Source organism: Macaca nemestrina, chromosome 10 (genome assembly GCF_043159975.1).
Source record: "Macaca nemestrina isolate mMacNem1 chromosome 10, mMacNem.hap1, whole genome shotgun sequence".
Lineage (NCBI taxonomy): Eukaryota > Metazoa > Chordata > Mammalia > Primates > Cercopithecidae > Macaca > Macaca nemestrina.
The window spans coordinates 85,352,958-85,364,479 of record NC_092134.1 but is presented as its reverse complement, the minus strand read 5'-3'; the positions used below and the strand labels follow the sequence as shown (position 1 = coordinate 85,364,479).

At 45.2% G+C, this 11,522-nt stretch overlaps 1 protein-coding gene and 1 pseudogene across 8 annotated transcripts in view; both read right to left on the bottom strand.

Moving 5' to 3' along the window:
- Positions 1–11,522, bottom strand: part of LOC105492931 (ankyrin repeat and SOCS box containing 8) — a 55,346-nt gene that overhangs the window by 27,379 nt on the left and 16,445 nt on the right. For 4 of the 8 annotated variants that reach the window (XM_071071810.1, XM_071071811.1, XM_011760322.3 and 1 more), the window contains exons 2-4: positions 4,835–5,121; positions 2,350–2,511; positions 164–268 (exon numbers count right to left, since the gene is read on the bottom strand). In XM_071071810.1, coding sequence (XP_070927911.1) covers positions 164–268; positions 2,350–2,478 — 234 coding nt within the window. In that variant the 5' untranslated portion in view covers positions 2,479–2,511; positions 4,835–5,121. The other 4 variants (XM_011760323.3, XM_011760327.3, XM_011760324.3 and 1 more) reach the window with 4 other exon arrangements.
- Positions 3,872–8,682, bottom strand: LOC105492935 (protein SCO1 homolog, mitochondrial-like; annotated as a pseudogene).

Here is an 11,522-nt window from a genome sequence, read left to right as displayed (position 1 = left end):
TTACCATTACATTTTCCTTAATATTGGCTGTGCCAACATTACCTTGAGTTAGAATTTCAGACTGGAGGAGGGAAGAGATGGAGGAGTGATGGGGACAAATTCTAAGAAAGCATGAAGCTCAAGTTTTAGTGAATCATTAATGTGAATGTGTTAAAAACATTACCTCGGCTCCTTTTTCCAGAAGTAACTCCACACAGTCAGCATCTGACACCATACAGGCACAGTGCAAGGGCTTCAGTGTACCATGAGTGCAGTTCACATCTGCTCCCTGTGGGCAGAAGACAACTTCAGTCAGTGTGCTCAGCTCTGGCTTGCCCAGCAGGACAGAATTCAGAACTGAGTCCAGGGGACAGAGCGTTCTCTATTTTATAGGTACACTGCTAGTTCCTTGTTTCCTTTTCTATTAATTAATATGCCAATGTCCAAACTAAAGGAGTACACTGAAGAAGGAGGAAAACAACTGTTAATTCCTTAGATCAAGTTACTAAGTTCCTCCACAAGGGAGCCTGCCAGATGGTCATCTGGACATTATTGAAGACATAATCTTATGTGTCAAAGCACTGGAAATCTTATCAGGCAGGAAAGCTAGACCAGCAATCCACTTTCTATGGCCACTATGCTCTGAAAAAGTAGGAAAGTGAGTCTGTCAGACTGAGGCCAGAACTGGCATGCATTTTTGGCCATTCAGCAAATGACCATCACTAATAGTGGCATCATATTAACACTATTTTTCCTTATTTATAAACATCTTCAAAGTAGCCTCTTAGTATCAGCATTCTTTACCACCTAGCCTTTGCTGGTGCTTCTATTCAAAATCAAAGGACAGGCCGGGCACGGTGGCTCACCGCTGTAATCCCAGCACTTCGGGAGGCTGAGGCGGTCAGATCACCTGAGGTCAGGAGTTTGAGACCATCCTGGCCAACATGGTGAAACCCTGTCTCTGCTGAAAATACAAAAACTAGTCAGGTGCGGCGGCAGGCGCCTGTAATCCCAGCTACTCGGGAGGCTGAGGCAGGAGAATTGCTTGAACCTGGGAGGCAGAGGTTGCCATGAGCCGAGATTGAGCCACCGCACTCCAGCCTGCGAGACAAGGGAAACTCCATCTCAAAAAAAAAAAAAAAAAAAAAAAAAAAAAAAATCAAAGGAGATGGAGATACCAGTCAGACCAAAGTCACTGAATGACTCAGCAGCAGAGCTAGAATTAGAATGTGACAAGGTTTCCACCGCGGAGTCTTCTGACACCACTTTTGCAGAGAATAAGCTAACACTGCATGACTTTTCCTTCTCCAGTTGTGCCCAATAACTCTGAAGCAGCTACAGAGATCCAGGCTGTAAATGAGGAGCCTTAAGTCTTAGAATATACAGAAGTAACCATCTGGATGCATTTTCTGGTGATCAAAAAATTACTCTGTAACTTCTCTTCAACAAGAAAAATAAATAGAAGAGGATAGTAAAGACCTTCTAGGATACCAGTCATATAACAATTATTGAAGAGCGGTGATTAAACATCAGATGGTTAAGGTGTTTTCTTAAACTATAATTACCATGCATTTTAGAGGTTGATATCCTCTACAGAGCTAGAAGTGGTAGCTGCTTTTAACATAGAATGTAAGTACAAATCTCTCCATGTAATTATTATAACCCAGGTATGAAGAAAAGCTCACAGGATTTAAAAACCACCCCTGTAGCCAGGCACAGTGGCTCACACCTCTAATCCCAGCACTTTGGGAACCCAAGGCAGGTGGATCGCTTGAGCTTGGGAATTCAAGACCAGCCCGGGCAACATGGTGAAACCCCGTCTCTACAAAAAATTAAAAAAAAAACAGTTAGCTGGACATGGGTGGCATGTGCCTGTAGTCTCAGCTACTTGAGGGAGCTGAGGTGGGAGGATCGCTTAAGCCCAGGAGGTCAAGGCTGCAGTAAGCCATGTTTGCACCACTGCACTCCAGCCTGGGTGACAAAAGTGAAGCCCTGTCTCAAAAAATAAAAATAAAAACCACCTCTGCTTTGCTCACCTCCTCTCTTAATAAAACATGTATAGAAGACTTTGAGCTCAATGGATTACATATGCATCATACTTAGATATTTTACAAAGAACATGAGACTAGGGTTATTGAGAACATATTCCATGAAGAAAAATGTCAGATACACAAAGTGAAAGGGAGAAGGGAAGCGAAGCAAACATAGGGGAAATACATTTTAATGATCAAGTTAATGCAGTTAGCAAAATATAAAAACTCCCTGTGATCTTGGGTTGAGACAAAGCTGCAAATCTGTAATCCATGAGGATTTACAGAGCTTTCCCACTTCACATCGCAAGGACTCTCCTGTCAATACCAGCACACTCACCCCTCTGATGAGGTCCTCTACATTATCATGTGGGAAGGAACGGATGGCAGCAATTGTTCGGATTAAGCGCTCTGAGAGAGAGTATTTGCTCTGAATGCTCTGCATAATATACCACATACTGGAACTCATCAAGGCTCAGGGTGTTCACATGCTCCAAACTGCCTGAAACAAAGAAGTTTTCGGCATATACAGTATTACTGAGCACACCTGTCTTTAGGGTTAGGTGTTCTCTGAGGCCTTCCCTTCCCAATACTAAAAGCAGATTTCAAGGAATGATTAATACTATTTTCATAATCATAAGGAATTGGATAATAGTTGCCTAGGGAGTTCGATAAACTTGGACACAAGATTTCCCCAAGAGGTACTAAGACCCCCATGGAGCTCTGTGTGGTTTACAAACAAGACTAGGCAAGGAATAGGATTTTTAAAAGGCTGAGGAGGTCACAAAACATTATTTTCCGTCTTTGAATTTTGTGGTTTTTATGATCAGCACCACCATTAAGTTATTTATAACACTGGGCCTTGCAATATCGTTATGTACATATTGTTTCTCCAACTATACTGTAATCAACTGGAAGGCAAGGACTTTGTCTTCTATTCTTTCATCCATGTAAGGCCAGCCACCGAATCTCACAAAAGGTAGGTATTTAACAAACATTGGTTGGTTACGACTAAACAGTATAGAAGTGATTGTCATCTGTGAAAAGATAGGAAGAAGGCTATGGAGCAAATATATCTAAATAATGAAAAGGCATCTGAAATATTTTCAAATGTCTTCAGAAGAGATAAAAGAAATATTTGAGGTAATAGTCTAAAATAAGAAAGGAAAGCACAAGTATAACTACCCTAGAATCATCTATATAAAACTAAGAAAAAATTAAAGTTCACAATAATAAAATATACTTTCAGTTTTAGGAAAATTTGAAGATTTTAAAATGAGTTAAAGGCGGAGCGTGGTGGCTCACACCTGTAATCCCAGCACTTTGGAAGGCTGAGGTGGGTGGATCACCTGAGGTTTTAATCTCTCCAGTAGCCACAAAACTGCTCTGAGACAAGTGTCTGTATCTTATAACTTTTTTGTTTCAAGGAAAAAAAATACAGAGGTGCCTTTGAGTTGGTAATTCCAAGAACAGCAGCAGAAGACAGAGCATCTAAAGCAGGAGGCTTGGACCAAAGTAGTTCTGCTGCCTGTAATCCCAGTACTTTGGGAGGCCAAGGCAGGAGGAGCTCTTGAACCCAGAAGTTCAAGACCAGCCTGGTCAACATGGCGAGACGACCCCAAAACCCAACCATCTCTACAAAAAAATTCAAAAATTAAAATAAATTTAAAAAGTGGTTTTGTTAACCATTTCTGGGCCATGATAATCTGATGAAACTAAACTCTGCACTCATTTTCCAGGTGCTCTTGGACTCCGGGCTAAGAACTCCTGTGAGTATGGTCAGCGGTCTGCTGCTGCCTGGAAGCTCCCGGTAAAGGAATGAAACTTCAGGGCAGATTGACAGCATTCACTGTGAGGATGGGTCAAGGAAATCTAAATTCGATCTCACCAGACAGCAGCCCGTGTACGGTTTGATTCCCTTGGAAGGCCCTTTCCTCTGCTAGAGCTGAAAGCCCTGTCTCCCTCGTTTTCTTTTGCTACGGGATCCAGAGAAAACACCAAAGGGCATTTACTGCGAAGCTGGGGAAAACAAAACAAAACAAAACAAAACAAAACAAAAAAAACAAACAAGGCCGGGCGCGGTGGCTCAAGCCTGTAATGCCAGCACTTTGGGAGGCCGAGGCGGGCGGATCACAAGGTCAGGAGATCGAGACCACAGTGAAACCCCGTCTCTACTAAAAATACAAAAAATTAGCCGGGCGCGGTGGCGGGCGCCTGTAGTCCCAGCTACTCAGGAGGCTGAGGCAGGAGAATGGCGGGAACCCGGGAGGCGGAGCTTGCAGTGAGCCGAGATAGCGCCACTGCACTCCAGCCTGGGCAACAGCGTGAGACTCCGTCTCAAAAACAAACAAACAAACAAACAAACAAAAACAAAACCGCAAAATGGAAAAGAAGACACAACAGCTCTGAGGCGAGGAGGCCTCGGCCCCGTCCCCTCCCGCCCCAGGAGAACCTTGGCGGAGCCCGCACCGCCCCTAATCCCACCGCACCTGCTGCGGGAGGGGTCGCGGCAGCTGTCTAGCTGAGGCTAGGGGGCGGGGGGCAAGGGTACGAAATGCAAGGACGTGCGGTGTCACTTTCCGCACGGGCTCCCAGCAGATCGCAGCAATCCCGGCAGGTCTGGTACTGAAAGAGAATCACGCAGTTTGCGCTGGGGAGCCTCAGACGCGGACCAACCCCTCCCGGATCTGCCCCCTAAGGCCCGGAACTAAGTCTCAGCCTCGAGAGCTAGAGCACTTCCACTGGGGAGCAGAGGAAGCGTTATTGGGCGTGGTACCCTGGGTTAGGACACCTGGCTGTAGACCCGCACCAAGGACCGCACTCACCCAATTGCCGGGCTGAGGTGGGTGTTGAAAGCCGCTGTCAAGGCGTGACCCGGAAGCAGAAGCTGTCGGGGGGAGGCCCCTCTGTTTACAGGACAAGAAGACCAACTAAGATGGGCGCCTGCGTACTGATGAGTGTTCGTCACTGGGGCGCGCCTGCGCAGACTTGTGCAGCAGCTTCCGTCCTCACTAGGCCTAGTTAGGGGGTTACTTTCTCCTTTTCACAGAGGCTTTGTGCGCAGGCTCAATGCGGCGTTCTCGGCCACAGCGGCAGGGTTCGGGTCTTGGTCCTGCAGTGGGGAAAAAAAAGCTCAGGAACCCTGGGCGTTGGGCCGATTCTATATGGTTGTACCTGCGTGGACCAGGCCAGCAGGGGGTCCATCCACAATGGTTCAGTTACTTAGGAGACTAAACTCCTAATAAGAAGTGTCTGTGACAAATAAAAATACTTCCAGCATTATTCATAATGGTGGAACGAATCTATACTCCTTAGAACCCTCCTGTACATTGTCCACTCTCCTTCAAGTAAACCATATCAAAGACAAACTCAACTACCCAAGAGGTATAGTATTCTGAATGTAGAGGAATAAATGACCCTTATTTATAACTCTTATTAGGGTTAATGAACCTTCCTGTGCAAAGACATGATGACACCTCTGAGTGACAGACTTTCTGTGCAAAGTATAAACATTTTAAAGTCAGCAGCACATGGTGGTGGTGCATGGAAGGAGTGAAGCAGCCCATTCAGGCAGACTGCAAGAGTTGTGGTCTGCCCAGCAGCCTGTTTAACCAGAGTGCCCCACACTTACTCCCCAAAGCTTGTTCTAAGCAACCAAATCTAACCAATTAGAGATTTAAAGCAGGCCCAGACAGTTCATGTACATCATTGAGAGGATGGTGAACTGAAAGTTCATGACCTGGTCTGAGGAGTGAGCCTCCTTTGAGCTCCAGACTCAAAGGAATTTTGCCAGGTAGGAATATGCCCTCCACTTCCTGCCACTGCACCATGGTGAGATTGTCCATTTTTTTCAAAAGAAGCTGAAATACAGATTTTCTAAAAAAGTGAATTCTTCCAAGTTGCATATGTTGGCAGTGTTTTTTGTTTGTTTGTTTGTTTTAATTTTTGAGACGTAGTTTCACTCTTGTCACCCAGGATGGAGTGCAATGGCGTGATCTCAGTTGGCTGCAACCTCAGCCTTCTGGGTTCAAGTGATTCTCCTGCCGAAGTAACTGAGACTATAGGCACCTGCCACCACACCCGGCTAATTTTTTTTTTTTTTTTTTTTTTTGTATTTTTAGTAGAGATGAGGTTTCACAATGTCGGCCAGGCTGGTCTCAAACTCCTGACCTCAGGTGATCCACCCTCCTCGGCCTCCCAAAGTGCTGGGATTACAGGCGTGAGTCACCATGCTGGACCACATCTCTCAAATTTCTTGGTTGGGAAATGCTGAAGTATATAAATTCTGGGAAACCATCAGCATCTTACAAATGTAAGAATGAGTGGAGTCTCCCAGGGAGTGATAAAATAGGCTCTCAATACAGGTTATTCTACTTATTTATTGAAACACTGAATACACTTTTATTTTACATGGCGTGCAACTCAGTATATGCAGAAAAGTACTCTATGTCACACTCATGATCAATATCCTCTTATTTCCATTTGGCGTGTCTTTGAAAACCTAGCACATCGCTAAGCTAAAAATCACATGAAAGACCCCTAGAGAAATCAAACTAACTTTTTCCCCCCAAACAGTAGATCTCATCTTTATTAGTCAAATCAGCATCTGCTGATAGTGCAGTGGAGCAAAGCTGACAGTGATATTCATTAACAAAGAAGACAAAACTTACGCTTTCAGGTATAAAGATCAACTCTGAATGGCAGAGAGCCTAATCTATCATCAGCCACCAAGAACTCAGAAGAGCAAATAACTCAAGAAGAGAGAAGCCAAAGCACTATGAAAATTATTCTTTTCTGTGAAATTCCGTTCCACAGCCTGTATGAGCAAGGGTCCGAAACACTGGAGAGCCAACAAAGCTGCTGGGAGGGCCCATTCATAATGGGAGATGTACTGGCTGTGCCTCCCTATGCTGTGTCCTTCCATGAGCTTCCTCCACTCTTTACTGACTTCATTTTGACTTGGTCCTCTGGTCTCACCACAGCTACTTGGGAGACTTTGAGTTGTTATCTTACAGTTCCAAGAGTCTGTTTTGACTGAACCCAAGAGTAACATGGCAATCCACAATAGAAGTGTTCTCATGGTACAATGGTACAAAGGTCATTCTGTAGGTTGCATATATATATATACACATATATATATAAAATTCTAATTCCATATAAATATATATATATTTATATGGAAGACAAAGCTTCTTCTTTTTTTTTTTTTTTTTTTAGACAAAGTCTCACTCTGTTGCCCAGGCTGCAGTGCAGTGGCATGATCTCGGCTTACTGCAACCTCCACCTCCCAGGTTCAAGCAATTCTCCTGCCTCGGCCTCCCGAGTAGCTGGGATTACACGCCTGGCTAATTTTCGTACTTTTTTTTTTTTTTTGAGACAGAGTCTCGCTCTGTCGCCCAGGCTGGAGTGCAGTGGCACGATCTTGGCTCACTGCAAGCTCTGCCTCCCGGGTTCACGCCATTCTCCTGCCTCAGCCTCCCGAGGAGCTGGGACTACAGGCACCCGCCACCACACCCAGCTTATTTTTTTGTATTTTTTAGTAGAGATGGGGTTTCACTGTGTTAGCCGGGATGGTCTCGATCTCCTGACCTCGTGATCCGCCCGCCTCAGCCTCCCAAAGTGCTGGGATAACAGGCGTGAGCCACCGCGCCCGGCCTCAATTTTTGTATTTTTAGTAGAGACGGGGTTTCACCATGATGGCCAGGCTGGTCTCGATCTCCTGACCTCAGGAGATCCACCCACCTTGGCCTCCGAAAGTGTTGGGATTACAGGCATGAGCCATCGCGCCTGGCCACTTCCTTCCTCTTTAACAAGAGAATGTTGCACCCAGCATCACTGCTTTGGCTAGCTCTTTTTTCTTGTGTGCCCTCATGTGTGCAGCAATTGAACTGGCTAACAATTTCTGCATTCTTCCTGGTCTAGCCAAAATAATCTGGAAACTCACCATCTAGCCCAATCAAAGACATTGTTATTGTATGATTCACTAACATAGTCTTCATCTTCATCCTTGGGGCTAGAGCTATAATATACTCTGTATGCTCTGGCCACATGATTGATCTCTTCTTTTGTGCCAGTCAAGCCAACCAGTTTGGGAGAAAATTCTTTCACATAATTTGCAATGGCCTTTTTTGTGTCCCTCTCTGGGTCAATGGTGATGAAAAGTTAAATTTGGCAGAGTTGGAATACTATCTCATCCACAACTTGAATCATTTTTTCTAGTTCTTCTGCAAAGATACCAGTAATGACTGAAACAAGAATAAATCAACAGCCACTGACCCAGGCAGTCTTTGTCAGTTTTAGGCTCTCCAAATGTGTTGTGAGGGAAAATGGTCCCCCAATAAAGGCTTGTTGATGCTTCACTGCTGTTTCTTCTCTAGCTTCTGTCTTTTCTATTTTGAATACTTCACTCCAGCCAGTAAACCTCCTCCCATAGCAAATGTGAATGCTAAAGACTTCCAAGAAATAGGCCTGGGCTTCAAGGGGCATGTGCAGTCTCTACAGTCCTTCTGCTCAGGCCCTGACCACCTCAAGGGTGGTTGGTGTTATCACTGCCTGAGGGGCCGGCTTCCCAGGCAGCTACCAGCGAGCCTCCAGTCATGCCACACTTCCTCTTGCATGCAGAATTGCCTTGGCAACTCTCTCACTGTCTACCTGGCTGGGCCCCAAAGCTCATGTCAGCCAGGCAAGAGGCGCCAAAGTTGCCCCATACTGGTTACTTTGAAGTGTCTCTGAGAATTCAATGCACAATGGAAGTTGGTTTCAGATACATTCAACCATCCTTTCATCAAACATTTACTGAGCACCTACTTTGTTCCAGGCTTTGTGCTCAACTCTCCAGGGAAGACAGAAATGGAGAGAGACAGTCTCTTATCATCAAGGGTTGGGAGACAGATATGAACGTCCTCAGTTGCAATTAAAGATGATTATTTCAACAGCATTGTTATGTCCAAAGTCACTGTTGACAAATGGTTCTACCTTATGGTGAGCTCAAGAGAGTGAAGGAAGGGTCTGTGAAGAGACTTCTTGGGGAGAAATTTGTATGTGCTGAGTCCCCACTCTCCTCCTATCCAGAGGGAAAGGAAGTACTGATGTTGCCTGAAGAGGGGCTTCTGTGGGATCAGAGAGCTTGAAGATTGTTCCCCATAATTGTAAAACAAAAACTGCACCAATACTTACTTATAAATTAAAGAGGGCTGCAGCCACAAAGTACATGTGGCTGCATTGGGATCTGTCTGGACACCCAGATTCAGCAGGGATGACAAATGTATAAATGTTTACCTGGACCAGATGTGGGCCACATGAAGACAGCCAACTTGGGGTTACCTTTTGTCCATCCAAATGGGCTGTCTAGAGGTATGGGGGGACCCAGTGGCCAGAAGCCAGAAATGAACACAGGGGTGCTACAATCCACAGTTTGTCACAGTCAACCACTTGCACTGGTTTTGGCCAAAGGAACTCAAGTAAGATACCTCTGGTGATGGGAATCTGCAAAGAACCTTTAAAAGCACGCTTTAAGAAAAAGAGTCAGCTTTAACCATGTGCAAGACCCAGGTAGTACAGACCTACCCTACCAAGAAAGAAAAGCCTGCCCTATCTCCTTAGCTGTTTTTGTTTTTGTTTTTTGTTTTTTGAGATGAAGTCTGACTCTGTCACCAGGCTAGAGTACAGTGGTGCGATCTCGGCTCACTGCAACCTCCACTTCCCAGGTTCGAGTGATTCCTCTGCCTAAGCCTCCCAAGTAGCTGGGATTACAGGCAGGCACCACAATGCCTGCCTAATTTTTGTAGTTTTAGTAGAGAGGAGGTTTCACCATCTTGGCCAGGATGACCTCGATCTCTTGACCTCATGATCCTCAAGGCCCACCTTGGCCTCCCAAAGTGCTGGGATTACAGGCCTGAGTCACCATGCCCGCCGAGACTATTTGGTTTAAAGTGACTATTACTTAAAGGATTGCCAGTTATCAAAGAGTTAATCAAAAAGTCAGGGAATTTCCCCAATTTTCTATTCAGGAGCAGGAGAAGATTATTATCCTCCAGTAAAAAATGTTTTTGTTTGTTTGTTTGTTTGAGATGGAGTCTGGCTCTGTCACCTAGATTGGAGTGCAGTGGTGCCATCTTGGCTCACTGCAACCTCTGCCTCTTAGGTTCAAGCAATTCTCGAGCCTCTGCCTCCTGAGAAGCTGGGATTACAGGTGACCGCCACCACGCCCAGCTAATTTTTTGTATTTTTAGTAGAGACAGGATTTCACCATGTTGGCCAGTTTGGTCTCGAACTCCTGACCTCAAGTCATCCACCTGCCTTGGCCTCCCGAAGTGCTAAGGTTATAGGCATGAGCCACCATGCCCAGCCAGACAAAAACATTTTTAAAGTGGAAAAAGACAAAAAATAAACTTGTATTTTGATCACATCCCATGAATCTTGCATTCACTATTCAGATTCCATCTCTGCATATTTTAGTTGGTTATTTCTGTTCTTGATGTTTTGACTACAAGTGATTCCATGAATTTTGTGTTTTAGTATGCTGTGTGTCCCATAAGACTTTTAGGTCATTATTTTTTCTTCCCTTCCCTCCTGATTCCAGTTCTGCTCTCAAGAAGTTCTCATTAGGGCCGGGCGCGGTGGCTCAAGCCTGTAATCCTAGCACTTTGGGAGGCCGAGGCGGGTGGATCACGAGGTCAGGAGATCGAGACCATCCTGGCGAACACTGTGAAACCCCGTCTCTACTAAAAAATACAAAAAACTAGCCGGGCGAGGTGGCGGGCGCCTGTAGTCCCAGCTACTCGGGAGGCTGAGGCAGGAGAATGGCGTGAACCCGGGAGGCGGAGCTTGCAGTGAGCTGAGATCCGGCCACTGCACTCCAGCCTGAGCTACAGAGCGAGACTCCGTCTCAAAAAAAAAAAAAAAAAAAAGAAGTTCTCATTAGATGATGTTGATCAACAGTATGACTAATGTTCCTATTTTCAGACCTTGGCATAAACTTGATCTGGAAATTTGATAATGATGTTTTGCCTGTAATGATTGCTGCTATCACTGTTCAACGGTATTAGTATCCAGGCTCTGTGGGTACAGGGTATCCCAGGTTGCAGACCTGGGTGTCTTGCCCTTTGAGTCTTGCCAGTACTAAATGGCCACAGGCTTTTGAGCAACTCCTAATTGGAGTAAAAACTCCTTTATTCACTCGGCTGCCTCCATACCCTTTCCTGATTTTGAGTGGATCTTTCAGAATGACAGTGTGCTGGGGGAGAGTAATTCTGCATTACAAGCTTCTGAGTGGTAACATGAAGTCTTTCACAACAGCTTTTAAAATATCTGGCCAGAAATTATCAAATACTCCCCTGTCTTAAAGGCCTCATCCTTCTCCATCAGGGGCTGCCTGGCTAATGATGGCAGCGTTTCCCTGACACCTTTCCTAGATAAAAGCAAGTTAAGTAAGAAGAAGGGACCCCTTTCAAATAAATTATCCATCACCAAAGAAAAAAAAAAAAACCGAAAAGGAGTTCGACATACCCTAAG